This window comes from Cucurbita pepo, chromosome LG19, assembly GCF_002806865.2.
Source record: "Cucurbita pepo subsp. pepo cultivar mu-cu-16 chromosome LG19, ASM280686v2, whole genome shotgun sequence".
NCBI classification, from domain to species: domain Eukaryota; kingdom Viridiplantae; phylum Streptophyta; class Magnoliopsida; order Cucurbitales; family Cucurbitaceae; genus Cucurbita; species Cucurbita pepo.
In genome coordinates this window covers 3,839,480-3,856,146 of record NC_036656.1, presented here as the reverse complement: position 1 = coordinate 3,856,146, position 16,667 = coordinate 3,839,480, and the positions used below count along the sequence as shown (strand labels likewise).

The 16,667-nt window shown below is 36.1% G+C and overlaps 3 protein-coding genes across 11 annotated transcripts; 2 read left to right on the top strand and 1 right to left on the bottom strand.

Moving 5' to 3' along the window:
* Positions 1 to 1,431: 1,431 nt before the first annotated feature.
* On the top strand, positions 1,432 to 3,513 carry LOC111781120 (heavy metal-associated isoprenylated plant protein 3-like). The gene is made up of 5 exons (XM_023661560.1): positions 1,432 to 1,502; positions 1,658 to 1,793; positions 2,128 to 2,420; positions 2,592 to 2,670; positions 2,773 to 3,513. The coding sequence occupies exons 1-5, from the start codon at positions 1,494 to 1,496 to the stop codon at positions 3,213 to 3,215; spliced, it is 960 nt and encodes a 319-aa protein (XP_023517328.1). The 5' UTR covers positions 1,432 to 1,493; the 3' UTR covers positions 3,216 to 3,513.
* Positions 3,514 to 5,457: 1,944 nt separating this feature from the next.
* On the bottom strand, positions 5,458 to 11,804 carry LOC111781314 (thylakoid lumenal 15.0 kDa protein 2, chloroplastic-like). 3 transcript variants are annotated; one of them, XM_023661835.1, is made up of 7 exons: positions 9,321 to 9,634; positions 9,007 to 9,110; positions 8,799 to 8,889; positions 8,402 to 8,470; positions 8,216 to 8,325; positions 7,847 to 7,956; positions 5,458 to 5,663 (listed from the first exon to the last, which is right to left on the bottom strand). In XM_023661835.1, the coding sequence occupies exons 1-6, from the start codon at positions 9,535 to 9,537 to the stop codon at positions 7,864 to 7,866; spliced, it is 684 nt and encodes a 227-aa protein (XP_023517603.1). In that variant the 5' UTR covers positions 9,538 to 9,634; the 3' UTR covers positions 5,458 to 5,663; positions 7,847 to 7,863. The 3 variants fall into 3 exon arrangements, with proteins under 3 accessions (XP_023517603.1, XP_023517604.1, XP_023517602.1); XM_023661836.1 differs by lacking the exons at positions 5,458 to 5,663; positions 8,799 to 8,889; positions 9,007 to 9,110; positions 9,321 to 9,634 and adding exons at positions 10,969 to 11,059; positions 11,177 to 11,280; positions 11,491 to 11,804 and having other exon boundaries at positions 7,646 to 7,956; XM_023661834.1 differs by lacking the exon at positions 5,458 to 5,663 and having other exon boundaries at positions 7,646 to 7,956.
* LOC111781313 (transcription initiation factor TFIID subunit 8-like) lies at positions 10,302 to 16,032 on the top strand. Of its 7 annotated transcripts, XR_002812967.1 has the most exons (4): positions 12,962 to 14,714; positions 14,821 to 14,865; positions 15,001 to 15,078; positions 15,164 to 16,032. XR_002812967.1 is itself a non-coding variant. In XM_023661832.1 (2 exons), the coding sequence occupies exon 2, from the start codon at positions 13,599 to 13,601 to the stop codon at positions 14,676 to 14,678; it is 1,080 nt and encodes a 359-aa protein (XP_023517600.1). In that variant the 5' UTR covers positions 10,302 to 10,932; positions 13,593 to 13,598; the 3' UTR covers positions 14,679 to 14,864. The 7 variants fall into 7 exon arrangements, 4 of the variants coding, with proteins under 4 accessions (XP_023517600.1, XP_023517598.1, XP_023517599.1 ...); XR_002812965.1 differs by lacking the exon at positions 15,001 to 15,078 and having other exon boundaries at positions 15,079 to 16,032; XR_002812966.1 differs by having other exon boundaries at positions 14,821 to 15,078.
* Positions 16,033 to 16,667: the final 635 nt, after the last annotated feature.

Genomic DNA, 16,667 nt, shown 5'->3' with positions numbered 1-16,667 from the left:
CTAGGACGAAATTTCTTTCATTTTGTCTATGAACCGCTGAATATTTAGAGATATCATTGGTCTTTGCTTAAATGAATTGAATCGAATCTAGTGAACTTTGTTCGAGGTTATTACTTATTTTTAAAAGACTTTAAAATGTTGAAATTAATTGTGTTACAAGTTTAGTGTTGGATGATGAAAGTCCCACATCGACTAATTTAGGAAATGATCGTGAGTTTATAATCAAAGAATACTCTCTCCATTGGGGTCAGACATTTTGGGAAGCTCAAAGCAAAGCCACGAGGGCTTATGCTCAAAGTGGACAATATCATATCATTGTGAAGAGTCGTGTTCGTCTAACATGGTATCAGAACCATGCCAAACAAAGGACTCTTATTCAAATAATAGTAAAAAATGACTAACTTCAAAAGAAAAAGGAGTCGAGTCTCGATTAAGGGGAGGCGTACTTTGTTCGAGGGGAGGTGTTAGATGAAAGTCCCACATCGGCTAATACTGTCATTAGTACTGTAAGTCCTTTTGGGAAACCCAAAGTAAAACCATGAGCACTTATACCCAAAGTGAACAATATTATTATACCATCGTAAAGAGTCGTATTCATCTATATTATAAATGATTAATCAAACAAAACTCTTATTTCGAGAAGTTTAATAGAATTATATATATATATATATACTTTATTACAAATAATATGAACAGAGACCAACTCATCATATATTTGAGGTTACATTTCCACCCCATCATATATTATATTAAAAAAAATGTTGTTTGGACTAAAATTAACTCACCAAATTAATATTATATTAATATTTAATTATTTTTATTATTATGTTGTTGTTCTTAATGGAAATTAATCATTTAAAAGAAAATAAATAAAAATAAAAATTAAGTATATATATATATTATTGATTTTTAATAATTTTTTGTAATAGTTATAACGTTTTTTCTGCTCTAAGAGTAGTTTTAAAATATCGATATAAGTTTAAGGGTAATATTGTAATTTTAAAATACTTTGATAAATAAACCCAATTTTATAAAATAGTTATCAAACAAATTATTAATATTACATTATTATAGTATTAATTTAAATAGGTAAGAAAACACGGAAATAATTAATTATTAGATTATGTTTTAATAAATAAATACTAAAAATGTAATTTTAATTTAAAAAGGTTAAATTAAAATTTTGAAATTTAGTAAAATTGGATAACGAATTTATATGAAATTAATATATTGTATTATTTATAATTTAACACGTGGGTCAAGTCAAACAACGAGTCAAATAGCCGCGGGGTCTAAATTGATGGCCAAGCGGCACCCAAGCCAAAGCCCAATAAAATAAATAAATAAATAATAATAATAATCATAAGCATGGCAATTTCAACATCATAAATACATGAACGGCACATCATACATCCCACGCTACTATAAATATGCGTTTTTTCCTATTTCCCAACACTTCAAGCAACGGGAAGTTCAGAGACTTCACATAACAAATGGGCGAGGTTAGTTACAGAGCCGAGTCTCATGCGCTTTATGCTTCTTCCTTGTTTTCTCTTTCAATTTCTTGTTCATCAATTGCACGCTTCCGATTGTGGAGGATGTTTTGTTGTAATTGTTGTGGATTTGACTTTAATTTTTGTCTTTGTTTTGGTTTCAGAAAGTTGAAAGTGCGAAGAAGGCCGGCGATGCCGGTCAGAAGAAGGACGACGGTTCTGTCACTGTCGTTTTTAAGATCGATATGCATTGTGATGGCTGTGCTAAGAAAGTGAAACGCGCTGTGAAGCATTTGGAAGGTAAATATTGATTGACTTAGCGATTTTGAATCTCTTCCGAGTTTTTTGTGTTTTTTTCCCCAATTTTTCATCTCTACCTGTACTGGAAACGATTTTGTTCTTCTCGGCTTTCTTCTTTGGCGATTTTGTTCTCCACGATGCCTCGAAGTATATCACGAAGTAACGAATGATCCGGAATATCTCAGCCTCCTGCGATTTCATAATTTGATTGTTTATGTTTTTTTTTCTTGTTGATTTGATCAAATGTGATTTCGGATTAGGTTTTGTTTGAACTTTTTCAAATTTTGTCCGTGTAGTGGTTGGCTAATTGAAGGAATTTCCTCCTTGTTTGTAGGTGTGAGTGATGTGAAGGCCGATCCTGCATCCAATAAACTAACCGTAACTGGTAAAGTGGACTCTGCCTCGATCAAATCGAAGCTGGAGAAGAAGACCAAAAAGAAGGTTGAGATCGTCTCTCCTCAGCCTAAGAAAGATGGCGGTGGGGATAAGAAGGCCGATGAAAAATCAGAGAAGAAGGCCGACGGAAAGTCAGAAAAGAAGTCTGACGAAAAAGCCGAGAAGAAGCCCGACGGAAAGGCGGAGAAGAAATCCGAAGAGAAAAAGGCAGACGACAAAAAGGCAAAAGAGGTAATACTAGAAATATTCAATATGAATCATCGTGTTTCTCTAGAACGCGCTTCTTGGCCTCATCTCCATCTTCAAGTTATATTTTCGAAGTAATTTTGAATTCGTTAGCGATTTCAGTACCAAATACTTGAAATAGCAACTAAAGTTCGTTTCAATTTGTTTCTGGAACAGAGTACTGTAGTCTTGAAGATGCAATTACACTGCGAAGGTTGCATTCAGAAGATTAGGAAGGCAGTCATCAAATACAAAGGTGAAGAGAGATTTAACTCCGTCTCAAAAATCAATTTCAATTGGAAGAGATTATACAATCTATAATAGAAAGTACTAACTCGACGTCTCTGAAATTTTATAGGTGTCAATGGAATTACAATAGACGGCCAAAAGGATCTGGTCACAGTGAAAGGCGCCATGGACGGAAAAGACCTTGCAACCTACCTCAAAGGCAAGTTCAATAGGTCCGTCGAAGTAGTTCCTCCAAAGAAAGAAGCAACCGCCGCTGCCGGTGACAAGAAAGAAAAGGACGCAAAAGTCGTCTCCAGCGGAGGAGACGGCGGTGGCGCAAAAATGGAGACGAGCAAGATGGAGTACAGCGGTTACTCATATCCGCCTTCAGCATTTTACTATGGCGGTCACGCCATGGATGCTCAGACGAGTTATCCAGTCCACGGCTTCGCAAATTCGAGCAGCTATTACACAAACCAGAATTACGTTAACCAAGGTTACGCGATGTACGACAACTCTCACGCGCCTCAGATGTTCAGCGACGAGAATCCAAATGCTTGCTCCGTCATGTGAGTGCACAGACATCCATCTGCTATAGCCTGACGTAATACATACGCTGTAAATGAATTAAAATCTTAGAAAAAAGAAGAAGAAGAAGAAGAAGAAGAAGAAGAATTAGATAAATCGTTTTTTGATTTCTGTTCTATTCTGGTATGCCGGCCGGCATCCCGGCCGATCTGCTGCGGCTAGTTAGTCCAATTCAATTCATTGGGGGAGTTGGTCGTTCTTTTTTTCATTATTTTTAGTGTACTTTTTGTTCGGTTCAAATAACCGACGTAATAATAGAGATCAGTATAAGATTTTCCTTAAATGATTTTTGCCCACATTTATTATAGTAAATTGTTTATACTTTTTTGGTTCAAGATAAGATTTAAGCTATGGCTTCCAACTCGAGGTGAGCATAGTTTAGAAATTATCATGCATTGACACATATCAAGGATTAAAACAAACAAAAAAAAAAAAAAAAAAAANCGACTTATCTACAATGGTATGATATTGTTAAATACATGATTTTGATACTAGGTTAGAAATCACGACCCTCTACAATAGATGATATTGTCTACTTTCAGCATAAACTCACTTTTTATTTATAAACTCATGATAATTTACTTAGTTAGTGGGACTTTCCAACAATTCTCAACATGAAATACATATTATTTTTATATCTTACGACAATTCATACTAGATCTGACCAACTGCCTATCTTACCTTCTCTACGTTCTTGACGGCCCATTTTTGTCTCGGCCCATTTTTGTCTTAGTAGAGTCTTTCAGTGACATATTTTGGTTCTCTTCCCTATTACTTAGAAAAAGTAAGCCACCGGTTCAAGTACAAGATACTATCATTACCGTCTGGACAATTAGACATCCAACTCGTAATCGCAATGAGCGACCCAATTATTTCGGTTCTCTTCCCTATTACTTAGAAAAAGTAAGCCACCGGTTCAAGTACAAGATACTATCATTACCGTCTGGACAATTAGACATCCAACTCGTAATCGCATTGACCCAATTGCAAGAGCGGAGCTCTCTACCAACTAAGCTATATCCCCCTGAGCTAAGTGGGGCATACATGAAGGAGTCAGATGGTTCTTCTATTCTGGACTTGAACCAGAGACCTCGCCTGTAAAGTAAATCATCACACCTATGGTCCAACCAATTGGGAGAGAATCAATAGATTGCTTTTCGAGAGCGATTCATCCTTCCGGAACGCAGCATATCTTGTTTAAAAACCATTTGGTATTTTTTTAAAAAAAATTAAATTTGTAAGTACTATTTTCAGCTATAGATTTTATTATTTAGTTATCTATTTTAAAACAATAGCATATTAAAACATAATTTTTAAAAATAAAAGATTAAAAACCAAATAGTCATAGATTTAATTCCAGTTTACATTGATAATTTGTAAGTTTTTTGGTCCAAAATTCAAACAATCTTACAATTATATTTTCGTCTTAAATCCCAAAGTCTTTCGCACTTAATTTTGATATTTCTATTTTTGTTGAATTTCTTGTTATTTCACAGTTACCATTAAATGTGCATTAAATTTATAAAATCCATTTTAATTTATAACAAATAAGTTATAGTGGCCACTATTAGTATTTATTTTAATATCTTGTAATAATTTATTTTAGTTTATACAATTTTAATATTTTTGCTATGGTTATCTTCGTCAATATATGAATATTTCATTTGAAATTCGGATGAATATTTTACTTCATAGTCTTTTTAATAATGGTTGTAGTTCATAATTCAAACCCTACGTGGTGATTGTATGGGTTTGATTTTATTTCTTTTTCCAATATATTTTATTAAAATAATTTTGATTAAATTAGCCGTTTGAAAATTTTAAAAATTATAAAAAAGAGAGAATTATGCTGAGGGTAGTTTTTAAATTAGATGGTATTATTTTTTTTTAATTAAATTATAAGTGGAGAAAATTTGAATGACTGACATTTATTTTTAACTCAAGTTTTAATTAACTCAAGTTGGTAGAGAACGAAGATGTCGTCCAAATTTTTTAAAAGTGGGAACTCACAAATTTATAAGTGTTTCAAAACTTATATTTCCCGAAACAACACACAGTGATCAGTAATTCATTGACCAAAGAACAAGCAACTGGATGAATTGACAATCAATAGTTTGAGACGGGCTATTGAAAATCTCTTCCCTTAAAGAAGCGTAGTATGAATACCATCATTCTAATGCAAACAATAAAAATAAACAAATTAAAAAGTACAAGGAAAACATGGCTATGCATGAAAACGCCTTACACGACTCTTTTTATATAATCTCGTCCAAATTCTAAGTTCATATAAAAAATGGAAAAAAAGAGATGCAACGGGATCTATCTTTTGACTTGGTCAAGAATATCGTTACCTTATTGCTCTCCCGATTAATGTAGATTTTTCAATATTCAAGTTTCGTAGTTTTAGAATCTGCTATCCTGATCATGATTTTCCTACGTTTACAAAAAAAAAAAAAAAAAAAAGTGTTAATTGACGAAAGTATATTTGTTGAGCTAAAACATTAACATTGTATTATTATTCCTATAAGCAAGCAGGAGTTGTAGGAGTAGTTCCATTAATGAAAATTAGTTAGATATAATTAGCTTATTGAAAGTTCAAATATCAACTTCAAACCACTTTGCATGAGAAGGTAGAAAGGAAAAGTGACCGTACAATTTAGACTATTATGATGTTCAATGTGCATAAGTTAATTCGAGATTATTCTAGATTCAATGAAAACAAAGTTGAAGACGAATTATAAACTGAATTTAAAGCTTCACATAGCAAAATTATTTGAATTGGGTTTACATTTACATGACCAACCCGACTCAATTTAATTCACAATACATTTTCGTAAGCTTCAGTGCAATTTCTGATGTACATACCAACGAGATACAAACCTTCTCCCAACTCTCTTTCGGCTCTATCCGAAGCTTAAAGTTCACAATAACATTTGTTTACCACATCAAATGGTGGAACAAAAGGGAAATATTGATACTGTTGAGAACTCTCATGAAGATTTGGTTCATGAATACTTTTGGTATTTTTCCTCCTTCGATTCATGTAACTATTGGATTCATTTGGTTCATCTCCCATATTGATACATTCTCCCATATCGGTACATGAATAATCTTGATTCATATAGGATTAATATTGCTATGTATAAAAACATTTGTCTAGCATTATTATGAGATATAGAGTTAGTAAACATTTGTCTAGCATTGTTATGAGATATAGAGTTAGTGTCATTTTGTATTTGGCTATAGGCAATTGGGAGGAACTTTGTGAGTGAGACTTCATAGTGTGAGAGTGTGAGATATGCACTTGTAAACACTTCGGTTATTGTGGTGGACTACCACCCATGGATATAGGGGAATTTATTCTTTCCGAACCACGTAAATCTTTGTGTCTCTTTGTTTATTATTGTTTATGGAGGTATGAGAGCGATCAATCTCGCTTTCGCTTCCTGCTACAACAGATAGGTTATTCATCGCTACGCTTCAAATGAGCCTCTCCCTACTGCAATCTAAAGAACCGAAACCCGACCGTTTGACTGAAGAATTCGAAGAGGCAGTTTGATGCCAAAAGACATAGAAGAAGGCCATTTTGTTGTATCTGCAGCGGATGGTGATGAGAAAGAGATTGTCATTAATTTGGATTTCTTGTCTGACCCTATATTCTTAAGGCTATTGTGAGCTGCGAAAGGAAGAATATGGATTCCAATAGAAGGGAGCTCTAAAATAGTCCCTTTGTGTTGGAGGATAAAAGTTCCCATCCGCTAATTTAGGAAATGATCATGGGTTTATAATCAGGGAATACTATCTCTATTGGGACGATGCATTTTGGAGAAGCTCAAAACAAAGCCACGAGAGCTTATGTTTAAAGTGGACAATATCATATCATTCTGGAGAGTCGTGTTCATCTAACATGGTATCGGAGCCATGCCCTAAACTTAGTTGTGCCAATAGATTGGTAAATCCTCAAACATCGAACAAAGGACTCCAAAAGAAAAAGGAGTTGAACCTCAATTAAGGAGAGGCGTACTTTGTTCGAGGGGAGGTGTTGAATGATGAAAGTCCCACATCGGCTAATTTGGGTTTATAATCCAGGAACACTATTTTCATTGGGATGATGCCTTTTGGGGAAGCCCAAAGCAAATAATCAAGGAATACTATTTTCATTGGAATGAGGCCTTTTGGAGAAAGCCCAAAGCAAAGTCATGCGAGCTTATGCTCAAAGTGGATAATATCATATCATTGTGGAGAGTCGTGTTCATCTAACACCACCTTGTGAGCCTGAGGAACTCCAGAAGAAAACAGAGTAAAATGGGAAGTGGATTGCACCTAGTAGTGTTCATATCATAACCAGCTATCAGGCAACTAAAAAGTTGCACCTCCATTTTTTTCTCTTGGTTTCTACACAGCTGAGATACAAATGTCTACGCAATGAATCAAATTCCTTCATATCTTTTCTTTATCACTATTGCCGGTGCTCTTTTCGCAAGTAATAGACTTACACCACATTCTTGAAAAGGGAAAAGAACAGGGTTTCATTTAAGGCATGCAAATTGCAGCAAGACAAGGCTATATATAATGCAACATTGGCAGAACATCCAAATCTAGTTTGAAATACTTACAAAATTGTTTGATGCTGTTATTTTATCTCAGAACAGTTATTTGGCCCAACTGGTTCTTTCAAGCAATTAGATATTGCAATGACAGCTGATTCAATAGACGCATCTTCACCCTGTTTAAGTCACCAGATTGACAATATGAGATGCTGATTATGACCATATTTTAGTGAACATAGAGAAACTCACAACCGTTAGATATTCTAGGAATAAATTGTTTAGCTTCTACTATAAATATCCCTCCAACCTACCAAGGTTTTCATCCCAAGAAATCTAAAGCACAGAGTGCAGTAGTTTCGATCTCTTTTTTATTAGTGTTAATTTTATTAGTGTTAATAAAGAGTTGTGTTCAACAATATCTATCGGAGACGTTACCTTCTCTTTCCAATAAAATATGTTTCCATACTTTCCAGCCAAACGACTCCAAAAGCTCCGTGGAATGTCCAAATCGACAGATGCTCCGACGTTGAAGTTCAATATGTTACCTGAATGAAGATATCAATAGAATGTCATTGTCATCAAAGACATATGGGGAGGAAAGTGTCCTAACATTGTGCATACCAAATGTAGGATCGGCAACAAACACAATTGTTCTATCATCCACTTGCCAGAAATCTTTGATCGCCAGCCCTGTGAAAAGCATTACATTGATTGCTTCTGCGGATTAGATTGGAAATCATAGCTCAAGAAGCTTGACATATGTGTGTGTGTGAGAAACATTCGAAGTTTATGAAGCAGTAATAAATTGAAGTTACGCTTACACATACAATTTTCTAGTAAGATTCAGTCAATGTACTTTAATAGATTTAGTGATGAAGTCCTCAACATTAAAACTGAGCAATTCAATTATCTGCTGATTGAAGCGTGGGAGTAGCAGAAGTCTTGAAGACAATAGGAACGTGTTTTGATTCCTGATACAAGTTGCTGAAAGATGAAGACGATAAAACAGAGAACAAACCTGGTGTCACAGGATAATTTTGGGCCAAAACTCGCAACTTATAACCAGTATCCTTCTCAATGTCAGCAATTTCTTGTTTCAGCCTAATTTCCTGTTCATAGAAAAATCAGAAACAGCAATGGCCACATGATGAAGATCAAATGCACAAAAAATACATCAAAGAACACAACAAAAAGAAGAAAAAAAATGATGAAAAAAGCAACCACACCTGACCATCAGATAGAAATCCAGCAACATCAATGACAGAGGTGAACTCCTTGGGAAGCAATTCTGGTTTGTTAACCCCAACTATAGCGTCCGCAAATCCAACTCCTACGAGGCACGCTCACTGAATTACTGTTAGCATCGACTAAATCCAAACTTTCTATAACAAGGTAGAGACAATTCCATCATAATGTCCGACCTAATTTCATAATCTAAACAATGAATCCCGAAACAGCTCACAGAACTCAACATTCTTTCACAGAACTCAACATTCTTTATTCATCTTAACTACGATAACTTGCAAAAATGAATGATTACCAGAGATAGCTATTCCGAGCGCGAGAGCTCCAGAAAGCGCGAAACTCAAAGATTTTTGGGGAAAACGAAGAGGCCAATTGCTGCAATCAGTTGATTTTTTGGACGGAAATGATGGCGGAGACAAGCAAGATAATGATCTGGAAACCGACGGTGAAGCTTTCGAGAATGAGAGAGACGGCGATGGAAGAAGATGATGATGAAGATGCATAAACGCCATTATTGAATTTTCCTGGATGCTCGTTGCTGTGTTTGTGCCATAGATTTTGGATAGACTTAGTGTTCTAGAAAGAGAAGATGGAGGAAAGAGATGATTTAATTTGCAAATAAAATAATTTCAACACTAATTTAATTTATTACAAAATGCTCAAAATTTCTATTTTATTATATTATTAGAAAAATAAATTTATCATAAACTAAATTTTAACATATATATATATATATATATATATCCTTAGATAATTGTGACGTTCCACGTTGGTTGGGGAGGAGAACGAAACGCCCTTGTAACAGTGTACAAACCTTTCCCTAGTAGACGCGTTTTAAAGCCTTGAGGGAAGGCTCAAAGAGGATAATATCTCCTAGCGGTGGGTCTGAGGTTTTAACAAATGGTATCCAGCCAAGCAGCGGGCGATGTGCCAGCGAGGAGGCTATTCTTCGAAGAGGGTAGACACGAGGTGGATTTCCAGTAAAGACGCTGGGCCTGGAACGGGTAGACATGAGGTGGATTTCTTGTTAATTTTTTTAATATAAAAAATATTTTTATTAATCTTCCCGATTAAAATTATTTCTATTATTTAAGAAATTGTAATAAAAATTAATTGTGACTAAGACTCGCTTAGTGGGCTTTCCAAGGCCCATACGGGAGGCCCAAAATGAAAATAAATCAGACAAAACTCTGGAAAAAAAAAAAAAAAAAAGTTTCTTCGACGCTATATAAATACATGCATCATCACAGCTCGGTTATTCATCGATCTCGTTTTCTCATTCTCTGGTTTTTTTTTTTTTTTTCCTCTTCAAAAATTTTCTTTCCTCATCGATCTCTATTTCCAAGGGTCTTGCCGGGGTTTATCCATTTTCCTCCGTCAAATTTCTTTTTTCCATTTTCGTTTGAATTCTTGGATTCCCTCCATCTCGCTGACTTCCTGTAAACCCTAACGATCTTCTTCTTAGGGTTTTAATTTTGTTGTTCCATCCTGGAGTCTTCTCGGCTTTGAAGTATCTGTGTTAATCGAAGATTCCATATCACTTGTTGGAAAGCTCGGGGGAATCTGTGCTTTTCTTGGCTAATTTTGTGAGTTTCTTCCGGCTTACTGGTTCTTCATTTTGAATTTTTGATAGACCTGCTTCTTTCGGTTTCGTTTTGAAGTCTCTGCAATTACGGGTCTCAGAGGGAGGGAATCCTTTTCTCCCCCGCGGACTTTCAAGGAACTGCTGGCCTGCTCTTTCAATTTTGAATTTCGAGCGCGTTTTTTTCCCCCCATTTGGTATTAATAGGCCAGATGAGAGCGGTTACTTTTCTGATATGACGTTTGATTGGAAGGTGTTTGATTTTAGTGCTTAGTAATGGGGTGAATCACGCAGGCCCAGTGAAAGCTATAAATGACTCGAGGATNGCTGAAAGATGAAGACGATAAAACAGAGAACAAACCTGGTGTCACAGGATAATTTTGGGCCAAAACTCGCAACTTATAACCAGTATCCTTCTCAATGTCAGCAATTTCTTGTTTCAGCCTAATTTCCTGTTCATAGAAAAATCAGAAACAGCAATGGCCACATGATGAAGATCAAATGCACAAAAAATACATCAAAGAACACAACAAAAAGAAGAAAAAAAATGATGAAAAAAGCAACCACACCTGACCATCAGATAGAAATCCAGCAACATCAATGACAGAGGTGAACTCCTTGGGAAGCAATTCTGGTTTGTTAACCCCAACTATAGCGTCCGCAAATCCAACTCCTACGAGGCACGCTCACTGAATTACTGTTAGCATCGACTAAATCCAAACTTTCTATAACAAGGTAGAGACAATTCCATCATAATGTCCGACCTAATTTCATAATCTAAACAATGAATCCCGAAACAGCTCACAGAACTCAACATTCTTTCACAGAACTCAACATTCTTTATTCATCTTAACTACGATAACTTGCAAAAATGAATGATTACCAGAGATAGCTATTCCGAGCGCGAGAGCTCCAGAAAGCGCGAAACTCAAAGATTTTTGGGGAAAACGAAGAGGCCAATTGCTGCAATCAGTTGATTTTTTGGACGGAAATGATGGCGGAGACAAGCAAGATAATGATCTGGAAACCGACGGTGAAGCTTTCGAGAATGAGAGAGACGGCGATGGAAGAAGATGATGATGAAGATGCATAAACGCCATTATTGAATTTTCCTGGATGCTCGTTGCTGTGTTTGTGCCATAGATTTTGGATAGACTTAGTGTTCTAGAAAGAGAAGATGGAGGAAAGAGATGATTTAATTTGCAAATAAAATAATTTCAACACTAATTTAATTTATTACAAAATGCTCAAAATTTCTATTTTATTATATTATTAGAAAAATAAATTTATCATAAACTAAATTTTAACATATATATATATATATATATATATCCTTAGATAATTGTGACGTTCCACGTTGGTTGGGGAGGAGAACGAAACGCCCTTGTAACAGTGTACAAACCTTTCCCTAGTAGACGCGTTTTAAAGCCTTGAGGGAAGGCTCAAAGAGGATAATATCTCCTAGCGGTGGGTCTGAGGTTTTAACAAATGGTATCCAGCCAAGCAGCGGGCGATGTGCCAGCGAGGAGGCTATTCTTCGAAGAGGGTAGACACGAGGTGGATTTCCAGTAAAGACGCTGGGCCTGGAACGGGTAGACATGAGGTGGATTTCTTGTTAATTTTTTTAATATAAAAAATATTTTTATTAATCTTCCCGATTAAAATTATTTCTATTATTTAAGAAATTGTAATAAAAATTAATTGTGACTAAGACTCGCTTAGTGGGCTTTCCAAGGCCCATACGGGAGGCCCAAAATGAAAATAAATCAGACAAAACTCTGGAAAAAAAAAAAAAAAAAAAATATATATATATATATATATATCCTTAGATAATTGTGACGTTCCACGTTGGTTGGGGAGGAGAACGAAACGCCCTTGTAACAGTGTACAAACCTTTCCCTAGTAGACGCGTTTTAAAGCCTTGAGGGAAGGCTCAAAGAGGATAATATCTCCTAGCGGTGGGTCTGAGGTTTTAACAAATGGTATCCAGCCAAGCAGCGGGCGATGTGCCAGCGAGGAGGCTATTCTTCGAAGAGGGTAGACACGAGGTGGATTTCCAGTAAAGACGCTGGGCCTGGAACGGGTAGACATGAGGTGGATTTCTTGTTAATTTTTTTAATATAAAAAATATTTTTATTAATCTTCCCGATTAAAATTATTTCTATTATTTAAGAAATTGTAATAAAAATTAATTGTGACTAAGACTCGCTTAGTGGGCTTTCCAAGGCCCATACGGGAGGCCCAAAATGAAAATAAATCAGACAAAACTCTGGAAAAAAAAAAAAAAAAAGTTTCTTCGACGCTATATAAATACATGCATCATCACAGCTCGGTTATTCATCGATCTCGTTTTCTCATTCTCTGGTTTTTTTTTTTTTTTTCCTCTTCAAAAATTTTCTTTCCTCATCGATCTCTATTTCCAAGGGTCTTGCCGGGGTTTATCCATTTTCCTCCGTCAAATTTCTTTTTTCCATTTTCGTTTGAATTCTTGGATTCCCTCCATCTCGCTGACTTCCTGTAAACCCTAACGATCTTCTTCTTAGGGTTTTAATTTTGTTGTTCCATCCTGGAGTCTTCTCGGCTTTGAAGTATCTGTGTTAATCGAAGATTCCATATCACTTGTTGGAAAGCTCGGGGGAATCTGTGCTTTTCTTGGCTAATTTTGTGAGTTTCTTCCGGCTTACTGGTTCTTCATTTTGAATTTTTGATAGACCTGCTTCTTTCGGTTTCGTTTTGAAGTCTCTGCAATTACGGGTCTCAGAGGGAGGGAATCCTTTTCTCCCCCGCGGACTTTCAAGGAACTGCTGGCCTGCTCTTTCAATTTTGAATTTCGAGCGCGTTTTTTTCCCCCCATTTGGTATTAATAGGCCAGATGAGAGCGGTTACTTTTCTGATATGACGTTTGATTGGAAGGTGTTTGATTTTAGTGCTTAGTAATGGGGTGAATCACGCAGGCCCAGTGAAAGCTATAAATGACTCGAGGATTTGAATATGAGCCATGGAGGTGGGAAAATTACGAGAGAGATTGAAAATCAGGTGGATCGTTTTAGAAGAGCTGGAGCTGATGATTTTGGGCGAGCGGCGTCGAAGATTGCAGCAGCACAGATATGCCAGAGTCTGGGATTTCAGGGATCGAAGGAGTCTGCTTTGGACACGCTGGCGGAAATTGTAATAGTGTATCTTAGTAACGTGGGAAAGATGGCCAATTTCTATTCTAACTTAGCTGGAAGAACTGAGTGTAATGTGTTTGACATTGTTAGAGGACTTAAAGATTTAGAAGCACTTGGGTCTAGTCAAGATGCTGAGGTTAGCCGTTGTCTTGCAGGTTCACGTTCAATTCAAGAAATTTTGGAGTATATGTATTCGGTGCAAGAAATTCCATTTGCTCAGCCAGTGCCGCAGTTTCCTATTATTAAGAACTGCAACGTGCTGCCGAGTTTCATTCAAATGAGGGAAACACCTCCTAGTAAACATATACCCAATTGGCTACCTGCTTTTCCTGATCCCCACACTTACATATATACGCCAGTGTGGAATAAGAGAACAACAGACCCTCGCACCGACAAGATTGAGCAAGCAAAGCAGAGGAGAAAGGCAGAGAAGTCGTTGTTAAGTCTGCAGCAGCGGTTGGTTGTTGATACTGGCAATATAGAGGAAGAATTACCTATTTTGAATAGTAACACATCCCATGATTCAGAATTGCAACCGAGGAAGGATGCTGTTTCTGTGGCCAAATTGCCTCTTAAACATTCAGATCATGTGTTTGATGACAGTGGTTCTGTGTTAGAGGCATTTGCTCCGGTCTTAGAAGCTGTTAAAGGCAGTGGCGTTTATGACGAGGAAGAGGGTGAGAAGAAGGATCTTCCCACTATTAGGTATCCTGTTCAATTTAAGTTCAAAACTGGGAAGAAGCTTCTTGGTGATTCTTTGGATTTGAACATTCAAAAGAAAGGAATTAGTAGAACAACAGTCTTGGTTGGACGGTATGATGAAAGGGATGATAGGAAACGAAGAGCTGAATACATTCTTAGGAAGTCTATGGAGAACCCGCAAGAACTCAATCAGTTGTGAATAAATATATTGACTGGCGTTGGTAATTTAATCTAGGTATTTGGTATTAGCTGGTGCAATTGTTTCTTTAGTTAACAGCATATCTTCCTTGTAGTACGGCCATTCTTGTAATTTACATTGAGTTCCTTGTATTTCTACTCAGGATTTTTTCAGAGATGCAAATGCTTGTGAAAATTTTATCGAGAAGGTCTCGGTCTCTGTCTCTTTTCATCTCTCACATTGTGTTTTCAACTGTTTGTTCTGTTATTGAGTTGTGATATTGAATCTTTTGGCTCCTTGGTTTGTGAACTTTGTAGTCAAAGTCCAATTTCCCTTTTTGCAGTATAAAATGCATACAAGAAAGGAGGATGTTGAATTCAAGCTTAATGAAACCATGAAACTACCGGATTTCTTTTTGCAGGTAAAGTACTGAAAGGTGGCCATTCTTTGCAGCTTCTGGATTGGTGCTCTCTTCTTGTCCTCTGATTAACCTGCTTGAACTGCAGGACCAAATTCTCCTTTAGTTTTTTCTTCATGGCACAGGTATGATTCGAAGGTTACTATTTCTCTACTTTACTGCTTTCAGATTTGATTTATGCTTTTTATGACTTAGATTTACCAAACCTGATCTTCCCTAGGAAACCTACTGAACGTTTCTGAATGGTATGATTTGTCCTTAAGAGTAAAACATTAAGCTGCAGCTAAAAAGATATCAGATCCTAGTTTGGATATTGTAACCATGATTTGTCTCGAGAGAACAGTCGAGATGCGTGCAAGTTAGTAAGAACGCTCACAGATATAAAATAAAAGAACGCCACCTTAGACCTGCATCATGAATGAATTTAGATAGGTGGACACTTTACTTTTATCATATCTGTTAAGCAAAAGGAGGGGCAAGAATGAGCCAAAATGAGTTATAGCTGTTGAAGTAGTACTGTAAGATCTCTGCATATTCCTGTGTTTTATTATTGTTCTTTCAACTGTAATGCTCAAATAATGTGTTTGTTTTCTTCCTTAATGTTGTCTGGAAGGTGAACTATTGATCGACCCGTTTAATGTTCGATTTTGTGGAGTTGGATAAGGATAGGATTTGAGATACAAGTTTCAAAGTTGTCTATGGAATTTTTTTTCTTTTTATGTTGCTTTCTGCTGTGTCTTCTTAGAACAAACATCCTTGCTTTATACCCAGACTACTTTCTTGGAGGCTTTTTGATAAATTAAGCATTGGAATGTCATGCTACAAAATGGTTTCCGAGCTGACCCTTTGCGACATGCTTGTCGATCCTACCGAAAAACAGAAATTTAAGTTATGCCTTGTTGTCCAATCCCCATACATCGACCTTGTCAAGTTTCAATGGGAAATATTTGAATCCGAGTCTCTTTTGAGTCAAGCCTGATTGACAGTTAATTTTAGTTTTCTCAGATCGTCTGCCAGTTTTATTTAGATTTTTTTTTTTATAAACTCGTTCATATTTATGTGGCTTGTGTGCACGTTCAGATGACAAATAGAGATTGTGCGTTTTTTGTTTTCGAAATTTGTGCATATTTTCTCATTAGAACAGTGTACAATGGGTATCATCATTCATAGCCAAGCATTTGAATCCTTGAACTATAGGAACTAAAATTTTAATTTAATGGAATATTTAGGGCGAAGTAATGTCTCAGCATGAACTTAGAAATTTTATATCTAGAAAGTGTACATCAAATTTGATCAATATGACTACCTTGTTATACTCGTGCAGACTCCAATATAAAATTTACCCAATGGTTAGGAGTATTATGCATGAGCTTGACCCAACGGCTGAAGTATTGGTAACCTTCTAGAAATGTAAGTTGACTCGAGCATAGATCTAGAAATGTAAGTTGACTCGAGCATAGATCGATTAATTAAAGTATTAATTATTATTGAATTTTAAGTTTTTTTTTCCCTAATCTTCATTTTTATCTTTGTTATTATTTGAACTATCAAGACTATATCATGGGCTGCATTGGAGAGTGTGCCCTCTCATG

What these genes read in the sequence shown, in the direction of transcription:
- LOC111781313 (XM_023661830.1), top strand. Translation starts at nt 13,599, where the DNA reads ATGAGCCATGGAGGTGGGAAAATTACGAGAGAGATTGAAAATCAGGTG.
- LOC111781120 (XM_023661560.1), top strand. An exon ending in ACGACAAAAAGGCAAAAGAG is followed by an intron (nt 2,421 to 2,591) that starts GTAATACTAGAA and finishes TTTCTGGAACAG; the next exon opens with AGTACTGTAGTCTTGAAGAT. An exon ending in GGCAGTCATCAAATACAAAG is followed by an intron (nt 2,671 to 2,772) that starts GTGAAGAGAGAT and finishes GAAATTTTATAG; the next exon opens with GTGTCAATGGAATTACAATA.
- LOC111781314 (XM_023661836.1), bottom strand. Translation starts at nt 11,707, where the DNA reads ATGGCGTTTATGCATCTTCATCATCATCTTCTTCCATCGCCGTCTCTC. An exon ending in GCTCGGAATAGCTATCTCTG is followed by an intron (nt 11,281 to 11,490) that starts GTAATCATTCAT and finishes CGTGCCTCGTAG; the next exon opens with GAGTTGGATTTGCGGACGCT. An exon ending in TATTTTATTGGAAAGAGAAG is followed by an intron (nt 7,957 to 8,215) that starts GTAACGTCTCCG and finishes TGACTTAAACAG; the next exon opens with GGTGAAGATGCGTCTATTGA.